Consider the following 19,180-nt stretch of genomic DNA (forward strand, 5'->3'; position numbering starts at 1 on the left):
TCTTTTCCACTGTCCTACGCTTTCAATACACTAGCAAAAAGGGTTTGCGATTTGTTAAAAAATGGGAAATTCTTCTTGGTTCTTTTCAATGCGCAACACGCGCTAGTTGTATAAATTGAACATGTTATTACGTGTTTGTTTTATGCAATATAAATTAAAACAGCCTTTCTCTAGCAGACCGTTACTTCGCTTTCTCTATAAAAAGGCTCGTTTTTGTTGTGTTGTAAGCAATTGGCGAAGCTATGTAAGTGTGTGGGGTGGGGTAGGGTAGGATGATAAAAGGAAACATATTCTAGTACTAGTACTAAAACGAAATAAATTATACTCAAAGCGATAGAGAGAGAAGGGAAACGAAACGAATGTTGCCAGGCTTGTCAAACCCGGTTCTGCGCGCGAAGCGATTGCTCTTATATGCCTAATACCGAATGTACGAACATAACAGAGCGGAGATTGAGTAGAACATTATTTTAAAAGCGTAATTTGTCTGAATTCAATGTTTTGAAAGCTACGAGCAGTAGTTCCTCGAACGATCGTTGAGTGATCATCGGGAGGTATATGAAAGGTGTGTTCTAATGGATGAGAAGAGTCTGTTGTTGGTGATAGGTGTAACAACATCCACGGTTTAGAATACTGTCGCTTACCACAACTAACACAGCTACAACTAATTTCCTTATCAGTGGAACGCCACAAGATATCATATGGGGGGAGAAAAATGTTTTTTATCAAAATTTGCCCGCTTACTGCTCCTTCACTATAAACGCTTTAGCTCATAGGGTTGAGGGGAGAAGGACGCACGTACAAAGTGTGCTATACTAATGCCCTCGTCAAAGGTGGTAATAGAAAAATGGAATTACCATCTGCTATCTAGCTGCTACAAAAAAAGAAGCGCTACCTATTAAACACTGTCACGAAAAAAGTGGCAATCCGTTGCGATGGAAACTCGCTCCACGGTACAATTAACCTTCATTTGTTTGAGCTGGATCGGATGCTGGATTGGTGGACCCGCTTTTGGCAAGTAAGTTACTGTAACGCGTGCGCGCCCACCGCAATACTGACACAGCACCTGGTCTGGTCTCATATGATCTCGACTACACGATTATTATTATACTTGTATAACTGTATAGTAGTGTATAACTGGTCATCTGGCGTCTCAAAGATTGTATAGAGTTCATAATATCCGCGGGAGTTTCTGTCTTATCTGCGAGCAGAACTGTTCCGTCTCGTACGCTCCAAAAAAATTGCCATCCAGTCCGTAGTACAAAAAGACAGCATGACAGTGTAATCTTCCCGCAATACCGCATTTAGTCGTTGATTCTTTATGTTTTTTGGTCAGCTTACACGCCCATCAGGTGCCTTTCGCCTTAATCTAACCGTGCGTAACGCGGCACAACATCGTTCTTGATCCAGAACAGGCAGTTGTCGGTGTTGTACGTGGGCAGCGCATCCTGCCCAATGTCGAGCAGCTTTTTCCGCAGCTCGTGCTTGATCTCACCGTGCGAGACGTAATGGTAGAACAGCTGCTGGATCGCGGACACATACCGCCGCTGCTCGGGCGTCTTCGGCTCGTACCGGCCCAGGATGGCCTGCACGTCCGAGTCGACGTCGGCAATGCCCAGCTCACCGCCCGTCTGCGACACGACGTAAAACTGGGAGCTCTGCAGCTTCTGCGTGATCGTCAGCAGGGGACAGATCGTGCGGATGTCGGACACCATCGCCACCAGCCCTTGGTATGTTGCGTTGTACCGACGCAGCGCTTCCTCCGTAAGGCCCAACCGGCCCACCACACTCTCGTTGACGTGGCGCGTCACCAGCTCCGGCGTCCACTCGGTGTACTTCAGGTGCAGCTTCGTGTTGTGCGCTTCGTGCGTCGTCGACCCGATCACGTACCGCACGTTGTTCGACACGTCCGCACTCCACACGTCGGCCGGATGCTGCTGCATGATGTTACCGTCCAGCACCAGCCACTCGTGCCGGGCCGTTGCATTCTCGTCCGCGGCCGGCAGATCGGGGAACGTACGACGCCACACGTCCGGCACCGCGTCCAGAATCTCCTCATCCTCCTTCTCCATCAGACAGTTGCTATCCTCGCAGCGAATCTTGCTCATGTACAGCGCGTTCTCCTTCTCCGATTCGGCCAGCGGGTTGCCCGGGAAGATGGCGGCACCGGACGAGATCCAGGTGCGGGCAAACAGCTTGCTCGTCTTGTTGGACGAGGCCAGCGCCGTCACGATCGTACCGCCGGCCCGATGTCCGAACAGCGTCACCGACTTGGGATCACCGCCAAAGTGCGGGATGTTCAGCTGAATCCACTTGAGCGCGACGATCAGATCGGTCAACCCGTAATTGCCCGAGGTCGGTGGGTGAGTGCTCTTCGTGAGCTGCTCGAGCGCGAGAAAACCAAACACATTGAGCCGGAAGTTGGGCCGCACGAAGATGACATCGCGTGCGCGGGCGTAGCGTGTCGATGGGCGCAACTTGCCGGGTGAGTCACCGGTGAACGATTCGGCACCGACCAGCACCACCACTGGCAGCGGATTGTCGTACCGTACGTGCGGTGTGATGACGTCCAGCGTGAGACAGTCCTCGGCACCGTCCACCTTACCGTCGGCGTAGATCTGCCAGCAGACGGGCGTCGAGTTGTGTGCCTTCAGCGTACCGTTCCAGCAGTTTTCGATGCTTTCGATCGGTTGGGCCGCCTTCCAGCGGTTTGGACCGACCGGGGGTACCGCGTACGGGATGCCACGGAACGCGAACGACCCATCCTCCAGTATGCCCTCGACGCGGCCACAGTTTGTCACGGTTTCGATGTACTTGCCGTCGCGCACGGGCGCGGTGATTGGTTCACTCTTACCCACGAACGTGAAGGCAATGATCAGTGCGACCAGGATCAGGAAGATTACCACACCGGCAATGATGGCGATGTCATCTGCGGGAAAGAAAGGGAGTGTAAAGTTAGGTTTAGTATAGTACATCATAAATCTTTCGTAAAGATCTATCCATATGAATCTTCAGTGATGAGTTTATAGAACTTCGAATCTTCAAAGATTTATAATTCATGAATTTCTGATCCTTGTAAAAAACAAATTTTGTGAGGATTATTTCAAAATTCTTTAAATCTTTGAAGATAAATGAATGTAAAAGTTTGAGATTCAGATTCAAAGACTCTCTTTGAAGTTTCCATGCATTAGTCGGTGTTATTCAACTCTAATTAAGTTATCTCACAGGGGGTTTCACATGATCTGATAGGGTTGGCGTACTTTCTCGACCCCGTATGACGTTAGATACATTCAAGTCAAGTTATTGATTTGACAGACCATGATATAAGTGCCATAAAGTCCAAAAAGTGTGCCAAAATGATGAGAACCACCGAAACCCCTGAAATTTTGCTAGATCGCTTGAAGATCACAAGATCTTTGCCAACTTACCAACTGAGCACCGGTAGGACTGCACCCGCTGCAGCAAACTACGCTCCTGTGCGTCCTCCTCCGCTTCGGCCGCCTTATCCTTCGCCTCCTTATCGTCCGGCTTCACCAGCGCCTCACCGTCCGTTCCATTCGCTCCCTTCGCATCCACCGTGTCCTTCGTGTCCGCATCCTTCAGCGAATCGTCCAGCGTTTCCATCGACGCCAGTCCGGCCCGGTTCTTCGGCGTTTTGCCCAGCTCAATGTCATCGTCGGGTTCGCCGCCTGACACCGGTTTGAATCGTTTGGGGATGATGCTCGCGAGCGGAACGCGCAGCGCCTCCAGCAATCCCTTCTTCGGTGCCTGTACTTCGGGTTCGTCGCCTTCTGCCGCCGGTTTCTTCTCTTCCGCCGCATCTCCGGCTGCTTCCGCGTCTGCCGGCTTATCCGTTGCTTCGGCCGTCACCTCATCCTTTTCCTCCTCTTCACCTGCCTCCTTGTCCGCAGCCGCTTCTCCGGTCGCGTCCGTCGCGGCCGGTTTCTTGGCGAATGGATTGCGCAGCTTCAGGTTGGCAAAGAACCCACCGGTGCGCTTCGGTTTCTCCTCGCCCGGCTTACCCTCCTCGGCTGCCGCCTTCTCCTTAGCCTCTCCGCCATTCTCACCGCCGTGCTTCTCCAGCAGCTCGTTGTCCGCGCCGTCCGCCTCCTTCGGTTTGTCCTTGTTCTTGTTGAAGAAGCCGGGCAGCTTGAACGCACCGGCCGGCACCTTCTTCGGCTTCACCTCGCGCTCCTCCGCCTGCACCTTGTTCGGTTTGTCCGGCTTGCCAGTTTCGGTCGGTTCTTGCTCCGTCGCGGCGGCGTCCTTCTTACCGTCCTTGTCCGCCCCATCTGCTAGTGCCTCCTCCGGTATGTTGATGATTTCCTCCCCATTGGCCACATTCTCACTGCTCGCTGCCTTCGATTGGGGGTTTCCTGCCTGCGCGACGGGCGAACGTTTCGGTTCCGGCTCCGGCAGCAGCTTTTCCGTCTCCTTCGCCTCTACCTCGGGCCCGTCGGCGGTTGGTTGCGGCGTTTCCGGTTTGGTCGTATCGTTTGTCGTTGCCGCCGGTGCGGTTTCCTTCTCGTCGGTTTCACCCATCGTGACACGCTGCTGCTGCTCCGGTGGCAAGCTTTTGTGCTTTGTCGCTGGTCGCTCGGGTTTAAAGCGTTAACAGACCCTGGGGGGGAGGAGGAAGAGCAACAGAAGTAATCTCATTAGTACGATGACACTCTTAAGGGCGGTGCACATCAGACGGGAATGCGTCATAAGTAGGGCGTAGCGAAATCTCATTAATATCCCGCGAACGCGAACCGAACAGCCCTGGGGCGTGATTTTGGAGTGCAATCTCGGTCAAAGATTAGGACCTTATCGGCAGGTGACAGGGACAGAGCCCGGGAGCTTCTTAGCCGGTTTATAAATCGCCAAACGGTTGAAGGAATGGTGCCATAAAACTATACACAGCGTTAGCGATCGTAAAAGTTACGATCCTTGATGGTAGTGAGTTGTTCGGGGAAAATAAAATTAGAATAGCCCGAAGAGATCGGGTTGATTGCTTGCGGGCATTGGGTGAGAGAGCATCGCAAAATCATAAACCTTTTTCGCCAGGGGTCGGCAATCTTTTCATACTAAATACTGTTTTTGGCTTACAATGCAACTTTCGAAAAAAATGAGGTAAAGTTTACATTATTTAGGAATGATGTACTTTTTAACGATGTAACGATTAATGATGTAATAATACCATTACCTGCAGACGAAAATGGCTTTTTGCTACTAACAATATTTATTTGCTTTCCTCATTGAATAGCTATGAATTATTTATCAAGTCACAACAAAATTTTTGCACAAACGCTATGCAATATACTTCAACTTTAATTCGGAAATAGGTAAAACTAATACATATATGTTATTTGTAATGATTTTAAGCACAAAATAAAGTCCAACATAATTGACACCGTGATTTAGACGAACCAGAATTTGGACAATTCTTGGGCCTATTTTAATTTTCGAGGAATTTGATCTAATTGCATAATAAATCAAGGTTTTCTTAACTATGATCATAAATATGCAGAAATTAAAAAAAAAAAAACTCCATAAACATCTCCATTACCAGCTCTTGCGGTCCCTCAGATGTCTAGCTAATCCAGTAATTCATCGTACAATGTGTATAAAGTGTCAACTTATCCCAGGTTTCTTCCCAAAAAAGGTTGCATTGAACCACATTGGCCAGAGGAAGAAGTAATGCAACTTATTGGTCAAAAAAAGAATAAATGAAAAAAATATGCAAAAATCATCGACAATGAATTTAGTCTCCTAACGTTCTATTCCTTTGATCCATGAATATCCCGATTGCCGAGCCCTGTTGCCTGGACGCGACTGCTGCCCGTTGCCTGGACAACAACAGGTGTGTTCCATTAAACGAGTGCTGCCACGGTTTTATAGCCTTTTACGGTCAGTTTCGCGTGCAGCTGACCTCGATCTGTGAGGGTTTTAAGCCTGCCTCAGCATACCTGGCCTGGCATGTTAGTGGCTGTAAACTCGTTCCGTTCCATTCCTTAGTCTTAATCTATCGATTGCAATTTAAATTCTACTCCTTCCTGCACCACAGCCTGCTGCCGATGCTCCAGATGATTCTGGATGAGCTCTCTTCTCCCGCTGGACCTGATTTCGCGCGATCGGTAAAAAGCTGGGATCACGGCAGTAAAGTGTGCTGCCAGTACGCTGTGATCGAAAGTAGGTAATGCTCGGTGATAATTATTTGCCGCCCCTTGCCGCGAACAATTTCCCGACCTGGCCCCGATTACGGTCCGGTTTATTTTTCCTGGCTCTATACACATATTCTTTACGGGAGTACGGGAGTGCGGGCAAGACGGATGTTTCCCACCTTTTTTATCGATTTCAAACCAGCTGTTGGTGGTGCACCTGAATCGCGCGCGGCGCAGAGTTCCAGAAACGATGAAAATGTGGAAGGAAAAAAAAACGCACACACAGCGCTTTCATTCCATCTGATCGCTCAATCTCTCACGATTGAGGCTGCTTTTTTCGCTGCAGCAACCACTTAGCTGCAGATTATGAAATATGCGCACCACGCAGCGTCTGGTGGAAGGTTTTCTTGTGCCTGTTTTTACTGCTGTTTACTGCTTCATTTTGTTGCCAGAGAAAGGAGCAATCTTCAATCGTTTCAGCGCGTCCAATTCCGGTCATTCGGTTAATATGGCAAGCCAATTTACGACGGCTTCATCGGCTTCAACGTTTTGCGCCATCGTCGATTCATCTCTCTCTCTCTCTCTCTCTCTCTCTCCGTCCAAAGTGTGCAAAATGGGTGAAAAATTGAGCCAAATTTTCCACAGCACGGAAAAAGGCACGGGTCAAGCGTCGGGTGGGGAAAAGCGATCTTTCTAGATGGCACGAAATGGATTGATTTGCTTTTCCCAAGCACACGACCGCAGCGCACGGAAGTGATCTTTTAGACACTGTTTAAAGGGGCAATTTGTTTCTTGCGCGTGATTCGTGAAAGGTTTTACCTTGATCAAAGAAATCAAGTTGAGGATTAGACAACGATACAAAACCTTCCAATTTGTTACAACGAATTACAGCCTAGAGAAAGGCAAATCTCGCACTTGTTCGATAAATTCGAGCCTACGGTCCCGGGGCTCAACCGGGGGTTTTAATTGAAGCAAATCAAGGGCTCGAGGCACTCATAAATAATGCAACGCACCTAAAACCTAAAAAGCCATCATATGCCGGTACCTTCATGTTTGCGGGGTATAAATTCCAAATTTATTCTCAATATCACACCCCAAACCCCACAAGAAAGGCGAAATAAAAACAGATTTATTTATGATCCCATGAACCCTCGCCTACCAAATTGAGCAAATTGTATCAAAAGCTGTGGCTTCTTCGTCGTGGCAGGGCATGGAATGCACATCTCTCCCGTTGGATCCGCTACAGAAGTGGCCAAGCGACCGAGCCAAAGCTATTATGTTTTAATTAAACATCCAATCCCCGAAATGGTGCATCACAGTGGGCTCAGTAGCCTCACGCCCCGAAAGTGTGATCTTGTTGACAAGACCAGTAGTCGTATGCCGGGGTCGTATGCCGCCATGGAAGCTGTATGCCGACAATGGATGTTCAATTACGCAGGCCAACGCTGGGCACCGGAGGACTGAAGAGCCGGGCCGTTCAATTAGATTACAATCGGTGCAGCAGAGAGAATGATTCAGTGCAACAGGCTACAAGGCGAGCGCAATTCTCACGGGACCGTACTGTATAGATTGAGCATTTATACCGACGCACAGGGAAGGACATAGACCAAATAGAGACACACCGCCATGGTATGGTGCCTAGTGTCATTTGCATTCCATTTAATTTATGTCGAATGTATCAAAATGGTTCATGTCGACACGATAATTATAATTGAGAATGGTAATTGTTTTAGAAGCGTTTGACGAACGGCATGTACACACATGTTGGCCTCAGGAACTCTGGAACAAGCTTTTTCAGAACATCCAAACACTGAGCAAAAACCTGTTGGTTTGTGTCATCCATTAAAGCTGAGTCGAAGTTATGATTCATCCCAAAGCAAAATAGGGCTTCAAAAACAAGATTCAGATGTTCTCAGAACCCTCCTCCTCGAGGCGGTTTGTCGGGTTAATCAGCCACAATTGTCCACCGTGTGACTCATGCAAATGTCTTCCCTTTAACGGGTAATTTCTATCTCCGTACTCCACCACACCCGTCGTTCCTCCATAGGGCCTAGGATTTCAATTCAATACTTAACACACAACTTCCCCGAAAGCATCAGCAGCTCAGATGGTCCACTCCAACCCCCGACTGTACGGAGTGTCAAGAAGGGGTTAAATTTGTGGCTATTCTGTTTTGTTTTTGCTTATTTTCATAATGCTCTCCCGGGATATTCTAACGCCTCAAAGACTTACAAAAGTAATAAACGAGAAAAGGGAAACACAAAGAGTGTGCCTTTCCACCATAAAAGAAAGGAGGGCAAGCATAGGAGGTTATTGTCGGGGTCGGCGGTGGTGACGATGATGGTGATGTTGACCAAAGTAAACAACATCAAAGTACCACCACATCCACCAGTGGGCTGTATGTCGGGGCTGAACTCTAGCCCGTCTAGCCTTAAGTGCCTATAGAATTCAACCTCATGCGAGGAGAGCGTTTGCTAGGAGTTTGAATAGAGAAACAGGGGGAAAAAAGGGTTCTTTTACTAGACATTCATATTTTTTATGACACCTAAATTGTTTTCCCTCTGAAGTAAACTCCCAATATGGAAAAGTTCTCCAGCTCTCACGGAGTAGCATTGGCCGGGACAACTAGTGGGCTAGATTTCAATCGCAAGACCTAGTACAGAGCGAAAGATCTACCAATACTTCTTCAAAAGGTGCTGGAATGATGGTTTAAAAGATCATCAGAGACCCTCTGGGCGATACGATCTACACGGAATGCGGTGGAACTTCCATACGGTGGATCAGATTCAGGTCATAGAATGACCTACCCGAGATCTCGAACGCACGATCATCAGCATAAAAAATCAATTAAACCAATGCATTCTGGCTCCCCGGCGATGTCACGTAATGTGGGGTCGCATGTTCTCTTAGCATCTTGTTCTTTCTTTTTTACGAAGAAGATGAAACCACAGCATCTAATGCACCATACGCCTTGGTTTAACATTAAAATAGCTAACATCCTGCCGGTGAAGGTAAAGTAAGATCAAGTTCCTCTAAAAGAAGGTACCAACCGGATGGGCACTTTTTATGGGTGGACATTTAGAGTCATTTGATGTTTAATTTAGTACAGACCTTTAATCGACATTCGAATCGTCTTCTATTAGATGCTTCGCTTTCGTTCGTCTCTGCAGCAGAGAAAGAAGTTGGAGAAATAACTCAAACAATCTCGAAGATGCTAAAGATTGTACATTGAAATCGCCCACAAAAGGAAGGAAAGAAAGTTCAGCAAGTCAGAGGGGGTTCAATTTATGATTTAGAAGAAGCTGCTGGTTCACAAAGCACAGAAAATCCCTCCTATAATCAGTGGTTCCCCTACGCCCTCCAGGGATCGATGACGATTAGCTTGCAGCATAAGGAAGGCAATGTGTGTCGGTTGATCTTTCTACGCCGTGAATCGATACCATGCACACAAGAAACACGACAAAAAAGCGAAAGGACGTTGAACATTGCGTGGTCGTCGTCGGGCTTTCCAAGCAGCGTATGGAGGGAAGTTGGGAAATTTATGATCCTTTTTGTTGTTGTTTTCGTCTCCGTACTTCGTCGCGATCTTACGACAGGGGGGGGGGGGGGGGGGGGTGCTTTACTTATCGAAAACGAAACTTAAAAACGGTCCTCGAACGAACTTAGGAACATAAAGGGATAGTGGAGAAACACACATCTTTGTGTGCCGCAAGGGCTCGATCGGATTCGATCAGTTGATCCTTGTGGTGTCGGTTTGCTTCATTTTTGTGTTTTCTCGAAATCCCCGTTTCTCTCAAGAAGCGGACGACTAACAATATGTTCAACTGTATGCGTCGCTCGCTGGAAACGCGCACAGGAAAGGATTGTTGACCACGACGCTCTTGTTTGGGTGTGAACTACATAAACAAACAAATGGAAATTTATAGGTCCGTACATGACACCGACGCAATGCGTACGGTTCGTTCGCGGGTGGAAGAAATAGAGAGAAAAGGAAAAAGAAAATGATGCTGGGATTTGTTCGTCTAAAGCAAAGAGTTTGGGTTGGGTTTTAAGATGAGTTCTTTTTTGTAATATCTGAAACACATGACAACGCAAATGTGTCAAAATGAATTATCCGATTCGAAGGACCAAATTTGATTGTACCAACCGCACTCTAAAGTTGAAGACATTTTATGCACATTGAAGCGTCCAAATCAAACCAAATAAAATCGTTTGTAACGTTTTTTGTTGTGTCTTCCTCAACAAACAAAAAAACCGGAAGATCACACCAAATCGAACTAAGCGTGCAAACCGGAACTACAAGATACATCGATTGTGCTCTTCCGACACAATTCGTTCTCAAAGCTACACACACACTGTGATCGTGGTCGTCGTCACGAGAAGCAGGAAATGAAAGTAAACGATGGAATTGGTGACCGTTTCGTTCTCTCGGTGCCCGTATCCGCCGGGTTTTCTCTCTTTTAGTTACACTTCCTAAAAAAAAGGCCCCCACACGAGCAAACACCTGTGTGTAATGACAGTTAATAGACAATCGATCGGCAGCGGCGGCGGCGGCAACAATTTAACCACATTACCATAATTGTCACCCTTTCGGGAATGAGAAAACAAATCAAAATTGGGGGGAAATTAAACTCACACCGGAAGGGGTTGCGTAGGCCCGTATTGTAATCAAATTTAATGTTTTTGCTTACACCTTTTCCACTCACCGGGGAGTAGGGCTGCTGACAACAACATGGGGATTAAGGTTCCATCGATCAAAGTAAGGCTCCCGCAATCAGCTGTCCGATCTGTCCGAACAGAACAGAACGCAATCCGCCACAGCTACCCCCCTCACGTGTCGGTTGTACATGGCAAGCAAGCAAACAGAAAAAAGCGACACACGCTTAATTAAGTGGGGGACGACCCCATGCCGATCGCTCGTTAGCTTCCGTGGTATAATTTATGTGTCCGACGCCCTCCGCCGAACCTCACCCAGCAGTTGTTTTCTATTTACGCTAACACTGATGTTATCTATTGGAGCTGGGGCGAGTCCTCGTGCCATTCGCGTGCGCTCACTTTTCGCTTATCGGGAGGGTTCCCCCCCGACGTCAAAGTGACACGGAGTTACTACGCGTTGGTGGCATTTTTAACCTTAATTACACCCAACTGGTCCGACTGCGGAAGTAAAGTGCTACAGAGAGAGAAAAAGAGGAGCGTGCAGTAAAGACTGTACTGCACTTTTTCCCAACAATTAGCTCGACATGGGATGGGAGATGCATTCTCCGCCGAACCGTTGGACCTAAGCTCTAACGAACCGTGCGTGTGTGTGTTGACACGTCCATCTGTTACAGTTAGCTTGTCACTTCACGACGATCACTGTACTGGAGCGTTAAAGATTTCCTAGCATTTCCTCACAGAAACTGTTAATTCATACGGAGAAAGAAAGCATCTTTCTACAAACCAGCACCAGCAGTCGGCGCTTGCTAGAGAGCGATAGAAGCTGTTTATTTTCCTTTCTCCATTGTAAATAGTGGCGCGCACACCACCGCACGTCTTTGACGTCGGAGTGTGAACGGAAACTTAACATCGCACCACCACCAGAACAAGAAGGGCGTCATCTTCTTCATCGGCAAGCTGAGAACAATTCACTTAAGACGTGCACGCAACAAACGAAAACTGGCTCGTAAATAATGCACTGAACTATACAGAGAGCTCCAACTCACATTGCGATTGGACGCAATGGGCAAGACATCTCAATTCACTAGACGTACACACTAACAGAAAATACAAGCCCGGAACAACATACTCGGGGAAGCGTGTCATTTCGAAACCCTTCCAGGAATGCTCTTAACGGAGAGCATAGTTTCTACCCTACCGTAATGTTACTTCCTCACGCATAGATGCGGTGGAGATCGTGCACTATCCCACTGCAGTTTACAGCTATGCCAGGAATTCGACAATGACTTCTTCTCCAATATCCGGCCACTCTACTCGGAGCATTATCTAAATGAGACGTTAACGGCACTGTTGTGGTGAGATTTTAGCTGCCACCGAGATAAGTTATGACCGAGGGAGTTGTGTTGGGTGTGTAGCTCCTAGACAAGTAGAGATCAAGTGATCTTAATGATGTCACTGACTTGATTACCAAACATCAAGATTTCTTTCAATACTAATCATTATCCTCAAAATATCCCTATGAAATCCAGTGAGTTAGCTTCGTCAGTACAGAGCAGTTCTTTATTCAACAATTATCCCCCTTGTTTGTTCAATAGCTCCAGAGAGCGTTATGTCAGGTGCAGCGTAACACAAGAACCTTACTAGTGGGTGCTCACCTATCCAGCACTACCATTGCGTGGCGTCCTGTGCGTGCGTGCGTGCGTTCTGCGCTCAAGCACGTCTCAATGAAGAACCATCAGGGTTTTTGTAATTGATCCATTGACAAAAAAAAAAAAATACGGCAAGGGAAGAGCGCAGGCACGTAAAGTTATCGTGTTTCAGCAGCACACAATCCCTCCTCTCGATAAGCGATTACAACCCAAGGGAGTAGAGGCCCGCACACCTGGAGTTACCTCAAAAAGCGGGGGAAAAGAAGGACAGAGAACTGCAAAAGCCTTTTTGCCGTTGGTATTAGCGGGAGGGAGAGCTTCCCCTTCACATCACAATCACTTCCGATTCGGTAAGGTGTAACACATACCTCACACAAGTGGACGCTTCGAGTGGAGCTAATAAGTCGGCTTTTTTAAGTGAAACTTCATAAAGTGAAGTACTGGCCGTGAAATATGATCCTCGGAGGGGACGAGGGGGGAGCAAAACGTGTGCCGTACGTAGTGTACTGTCGCCGGTAGCAGGCTGGTAATAGAGTGTCGTTAGCCAAAAATTCATTGGAGGGCGCTTGTAAGGTTTTGCGCCGTTCCCCGAGTCGTCCTGCCGACGTCGATACCTATATGTGCGCCGCCATTCGAATGACAAAACGGAACGAGATAACGATACGGCACGAGTTGTGTGTTCTTTTGGAAGGGCAACATGAGCACACAAAGTGAAAGTTTTGCTTTTGGAAACACAGTTTTGGTACGTTCCTTCGTTCTTTCAACAAATTAGATCTCATTAGAAGGCTCTTTTTTCGTGAAGACAGAGGCGTTAGTAGGTGTGAGTGGAGCAAGTGTTGACAGGAAGGAAAACTTTGTCATTTTCTGTTCGAAACTTAAACATTCCCCCTCTTAGGAGACTTATCCGCTGGATCTTCGTCGTGTCGGATAGGCCAAGCGTGGGCGCTGAAAAGTAGTGTGAACGATGGGTTCTCGATTTATCAACCTAAATTGTATATGTGTTCTTGGAAACCCAAAACGAAAAAAAACACCTAACAAGCGACTATCACTCTCTCGGAATCGGAAAAAGTACCACCCCGTAGCGGAATAAAACATTCCCGAAGAAAAGGCTATTTTTGTGCACTGAGAAAGCGTCAGCTGTGCTTGTCAGGGTTAGAGGGGAGTGGGGACAGTTCTCTACGTCACATTGTAAAGGGGCAAATGAGTCTCAACTAGTTCCGGCCGCGTGTTGAGTGAAATCCTGTACTGACAGTTAATTTATTTCGTCCTCGTTCTCAAGACTGTTCAGCTGTTAATATGAGGCAATTAAGTCGGTAGAACGTTCGGTGTTTTTTTAGAGAGAATACAAAGGGCTAAAAAGGGTGTTTTTGGAATACTATGCTCGTGACGATCATTAAGAGGGTAATTAATAATTTTGAACGAATGAGGAAGAAACACACGTCTGAATGATTTGTATATGTTTTATGTATGGCAAAAAGAACATATGTTCAAGGCATCGGACCTCACTAATCGTTAAGGTTATGATCGATCTTTTTTTTTAATGATTATTATTTCAATAAATTCAATAATCCTGACAGTGACAGTGACCTTCAACGGTAGCAAATGCGTTTGAAATGCGATCCTCGTCAGCAGATTTCTGTGTGCATCACTTATCGCATTGCATCACTTCCAACCCCTTCGGAAGTGTGGTAATCGGATAGCTTTAAATCAAAACATCGTTGAAATCGTGTATAAACAAAACGCTCCGCGCTCCGTATCACCTTACCAAATGTTCCGAAGATCTATGTTCATCAATGCCGCATGAACCGCTCGCGGTGACATTGGCAGAGAGGAAGAGTTTTTCCAGACTCATCACAAACTGCTCATTTTCAACTTCACCTTCAAAAGCGAACTGTCTGTTTAAACCTGGTTTAAAGGTCTGGTTTGTGTCTTTCTACAATTAACGCCATCATTTTCTCTCTCTCTCTTCATTAGACCTCGTAGACATTCCTCAATAGTTACGCGTGTGCTATCAAACCCAAGATCGTCCCAAGTTGGAAGGGCACGATCGAGACAGCAGTGCAGTGCCTTTGGCAGAGTAAATCCATATGTTTACTTTCTCCCCGCCTTTCTCCCATACTGCACACTCTGGAGATGCAATCCAGTTTGTTGTCCGAGACCGGGCACATGATTCATGGTTACTGCAGTACCGACGCCACACACGCGATGATCACAGCACCCGTCGACAGTAGCCGATTTTTGACTAGCGTCAAATTTATCTCCCTCCAGAGCGACTGCCGCAAAGCGATGCGTACGGCATCTGACCCGCATCAAACATGCTGCTTCCTCTTTTTTTTCGTTGTAAAGAAGAAGTTTGATTCCACATTTCCCCCTCGGATAGACACCGCTCCTAAGACGAGATCAGAGCGTCCGGAGGCGTCGTAAAATAAATCATCAGGCTAAATTCGTCGACAACCGTAGCTCACTCGCATTCAAAGAGACGAGGCGCCGTTGGTTAGTTGCTCCAGCCTTCCAGAAGAAAGGTTCAACGTGACACGGGGGCGCGAGTGAACCAGAAAGAAAAATTGTCCGCTTTACTCTTGCTGCCCGCTAAAGACGCTCCAGCGTAAGGTTCGCCCTGAAGATAGCTTCATTGCCACGGGCTCCAAAGATCGTGAGTCGGTGAGCCGCGGCAGGTCGCTTTAATTTCTGCTGGTGGACAACCGCAGCGTGCAATCAAGTGCAATAAGAAAAGTGAAGGCATTTGCTGCCGTAGGAGAGAAAAGAGAAATAAAAGTATATGTATATTGTAATTTATTGCCTGTCGGTCAGTTTTTCATCGAGACGGTGAGGGATATCGGCGAGTTGCCGGTGAAATCGTCTTAGCGCAAGCGCAGCGTACATCAAAAACTTGCGGTGCAGCGCGTCCGCGCGAGGGATTAATGCTGTCATGTAGTGCGTGCTGTAGCGTGTATGTTGGTAATTGGATTCCTCCTCTCGCACACACACTCACACCTCTCAGCACACCGCAGAGCACATTACCGCTCGCAGGGGGATTCGTGTAAGGGCTCCAAAGCGACCCCAAAGATTGTCATTGGTTAACACACTGGGGACTGGCTATAGAAAGACATTTATTCCCATTCCATCGGTTGACGGAAGGGCATCGGAACAAGCCGGCTAATGACGCGCCTGATGATGACCGAGCCCTGCAAGTACCCTGGGCAGGGACCGCTGCCGCCGTCGCCATCAACGACAATGGTCAATGGCTTCAAGTTCAAGCTGCTACACAGGATTCGTAAATTGAATTTTATTAGCATCAACGTCCATCCACCAAGCAGCATCTTCAGAATCGTCGTTCCCCAGCTCCCCCCGTCTTCTCACTTTCACCTTCGCTTCGTGATTCTTTTGTTGCAAAAATACACAGCCAGAAGGGGATCATTCATTCATTTCCTGTCCCACAGCAGGCCAGCAGTCCAAAGCATGCGCCTTCTTATGCTGCTCGTCCATGGGATAGCCGTAGCCAGAGGAAAAGGGATTTGCATCCCCGTGACTCGGGTGTGATGGACAACAAAGGAGGCCTCCTGTCCATTATGACGACAATCGGGGCAATCGGGGTTACCGGTGAGGGGGCTATGGCACAGGGTATGCTACAAATACGCCAGCAAGCATTAATGGAGACGAGCAGACATTTCATCAAAGCATCGGAGAGGCATAAGAGTTCTTTATTTGAGGTTTGCGCCTTTTATGGCGGAGTTGTGGAAAAGTCGGCACAAATTGTGATGAGAAGAGAATAGTGATGACTTTTCTTTGATGGATCGCGGAAAGAGAGTTTAAAGTAGAGTGACATTTACGGTCCAAATTCCACATTTAAGATGAAGTTTGATCTAGAATTGGTCATATATCTAACACCTTGTGAAAATAGGCATACAATTTAAGAAAAAAATAAATAATTTGCTCCAGCCAAAACATTGTAGCTTCGACGATCCAATCATTAGCTCCAGAAAACTTGAGTCCAAGTGAGGTTTAGGTACGCGTTCTTTCTTGCAACAACACAGCGTTAAATCTTTTGAGCAATTCGGCCAATCCACGTCAAAACATGTCAAAGAACGTTTTATTCTCCAAACAAAATTCTTCACATGCTGATTTACGTTTCAATAAACGATATTGAATATTTTACTAAATTGATTTCAACCAATTATTAAATAATAATTAATTATTTATTTATACTCTTAATCAATACAAAGAGCTAGAATAAATGAGCTAATCGAGTAAATAAATCCCGACGAGTCGTTTACGATGCACAGCCTCAAATCACAAAGCTCATAACTCTTCATTTACTGCTTTACTTTCCCCTTACCACTTTGGATCTAAATTTTGATTGCTGCCAAACATTACATGAGTCAGTAAACACAACTGCACCACTACCGATCGGCATATTATGACCCCACGTTGTCCCACGGCAACATAACATCGCCGCACATAAGAGAACATATGTTTCCATTTAAAAGTACCCAGGGAACCGTCCGAACCTTGGAATTGGATCGACTTTCTTCCTTTGCTGTCCCTTTGCTGGCACACAACAAATCGGTTTAAATCTCTCGCCCCACCAATCAACGGGCGATCTTTTTGCTTTTTAAATGGAACCGTTGCTTCCATTCTCCTTCCTCCCTCACCATACCCTACGTTAGGAATAAAACTTCAAAAACTCAACCGCAAGCGTGAAAATTCCGTTCAGCAAAACCGGCAGCTCACCATTCCACCGCAAAAGGAAAACGATGACGTTATTAAATGAAGGTTTTGTTCTACACAGTTATAATTTCTTTCTCCGCGGGTTTTCTCCACGTTCCACGGGAGGGGGTTGATTTTTCATGCTTCCAACATACTGCTTCCTTCCCGGTAGTGCGTGTGTGCGTGCGTTCGTGCGGGAAGCAACCGAGAGACAAACAAACGCTAGTCGAAGTAAATCATTATAATTATGCTTTTTAATCGTTGTTCGGGGTTTGTTCACATTATGTGAGCGTGTTCATGTACGCGTGTGTGTGTATGTGATGGTTTTCATACAGATTTATGACACCCGAAAATGGTGCTTTATTTTTGTGGGTTTTTTGAACATCTGGATAAAAAAAGGGAAACTTGAGCGTTTAATCTTTTCCCAATCTCTTTGTCGCTTTCTGCAACCTTCCCCAAACAGGGCGGACACAATTAACATACGAATATAATGGAGAGAAAAGAGCTCCATTCACACTTTCTCACACCTTTCTTTATCGATTGCACCCATCAAGGACACACCGAGTACAAGCATGGGACCCAAATTGCTAGGTAGAGTTGGCGCACTCTACACTTCATTGGAATCGTTTCAAGATAAAAATCGAAGCTGATTTACTTTTACTACGCTGCTTCCCTCCATTTTTTGGTTCTATTTTAACCGAAAGGAACAACACAATTATGCTCGGGGCATAATACACACACTACGCACGAACGAGTAATTATTCTCCAAACCACTCGACCATCGACCACTTACGCGAGTCGGAGATTTTAACCGGTCCAGTGCAGTGGTGGTACTACACGTGTTCGAGTTCTCGGTCGGTTTGTTACATACTGTTCCCATTTCCCCCGAACGCTTTACAACCCTCTCTCTCTCCCTCTATCTCGCTCTCTATGCTTTAAATTGTCGTGTACATAATTGATATTTGGGGAGGGTTTGGGTACAAAGAGGGCGCACTCTAGTGTGTGAGGAAAGCTATAATCATAGCCGTGGTTCTTCCATCATCAAAGAAGATAAAACTAAAGGAAAGGGCAGGATAGGGAAATGAGAGAGAGAGAGAGAAGGCTCCGAGAGTCAGTTTGTACAATTGAACTTCAACCGTTCATAATGACATGGTTGTGTTTCATAATTTTTCAAGAGAAAAGCCCTATTCCTTTATTCGAAGAACAACGATGACCTCGCGTACACACTGCAGGATCACAACATACCGCCGTCCAGATTTTAGAACCATTTTATGTTCAAACGCAATGTTTTGATCTTGTAACCGGCATACCGAGCGCTCACGTGACGTCGAACACGCTGAGCTACAAATTCCACACGTGGACATTGTGGTTGCGTACACGCATCGGCCCGTTTGCCGGTTGGTTTGCGCTGCCCGCGCGCTGCGTGAAGCGGCGCAATAATTGTGTTTTGTTCCCTCGCGTTTTAAAAATTACATAAAAGCAACTGACCGCCCGAAAAAAAACATAGACACTTACCTGTTGTGTCCGTTACGGGGATGTATATAAATATATCTCGTTTCGCTAGAACTCTGCCGGATTCACAGTTCGGTTCCGATTCCGGGGACGATAAAAACAAAACACACAAAAACCAGAGCGAGTCCGAACCGCTCGCTTTTACCGGTTTCGCTGGGGCTGGGATGCTTAGAAAAAGGCTGCACTAACCGTCCGGCATCGACCGAAGAAGACTCATCAAAGGTGAGACCGTAGCCACAGTTTCTCGAGAGCTGTATAAATGGGGGAGGGGAGAATAGAGAAAAATATTATTTAATTAGCGCGTGGAATGGAAACAAGAATCGGATTTTAATGCAAATTTCAAACATCACACGCAAAGGTGATCTGGTGACGACGTAGTGCTTTATGAGAATTTAATGAGTTTGCCGGTAGCATATGTTTAATGTGTGACAGAAGTAGAGCCTGTTGTTTTGGAGGGCAGGTTATAATTAATTTAAAATGGCGCAATTTTATTGTACAGTTGTTGTGATTGTT

At 46.6% G+C, this 19,180-nt stretch overlaps 1 protein-coding gene across 1 annotated transcript; it reads right to left on the minus strand.

Annotated features, from left to right (window-relative positions):
- Nucleotides 1-209: 209 nt before the first annotated feature.
- On the minus strand, nt 210-18,947 carry LOC1276329 (neurotactin). The gene is made up of 3 exons (XM_061643254.1): nt 18,671-18,947; nt 3,426-4,618; nt 210-2,926 (listed from the first exon to the last, which is right to left on the minus strand). Exons 2-3 carry the CDS (start codon nt 4,537-4,539, stop codon nt 1,362-1,364), a joined length of 2,679 nt encoding a protein of 892 aa, XP_061499238.1. The 5' UTR covers nt 4,540-4,618; nt 18,671-18,947; the 3' UTR covers nt 210-1,361.
- Nucleotides 18,948-19,180: the final 233 nt, after the last annotated feature.

This window comes from Anopheles gambiae, chromosome 2, assembly GCF_943734735.2.
Source record: "Anopheles gambiae chromosome 2, idAnoGambNW_F1_1, whole genome shotgun sequence".
NCBI lineage: Eukaryota > Metazoa > Arthropoda > Insecta > Diptera > Culicidae > Anopheles > Anopheles gambiae.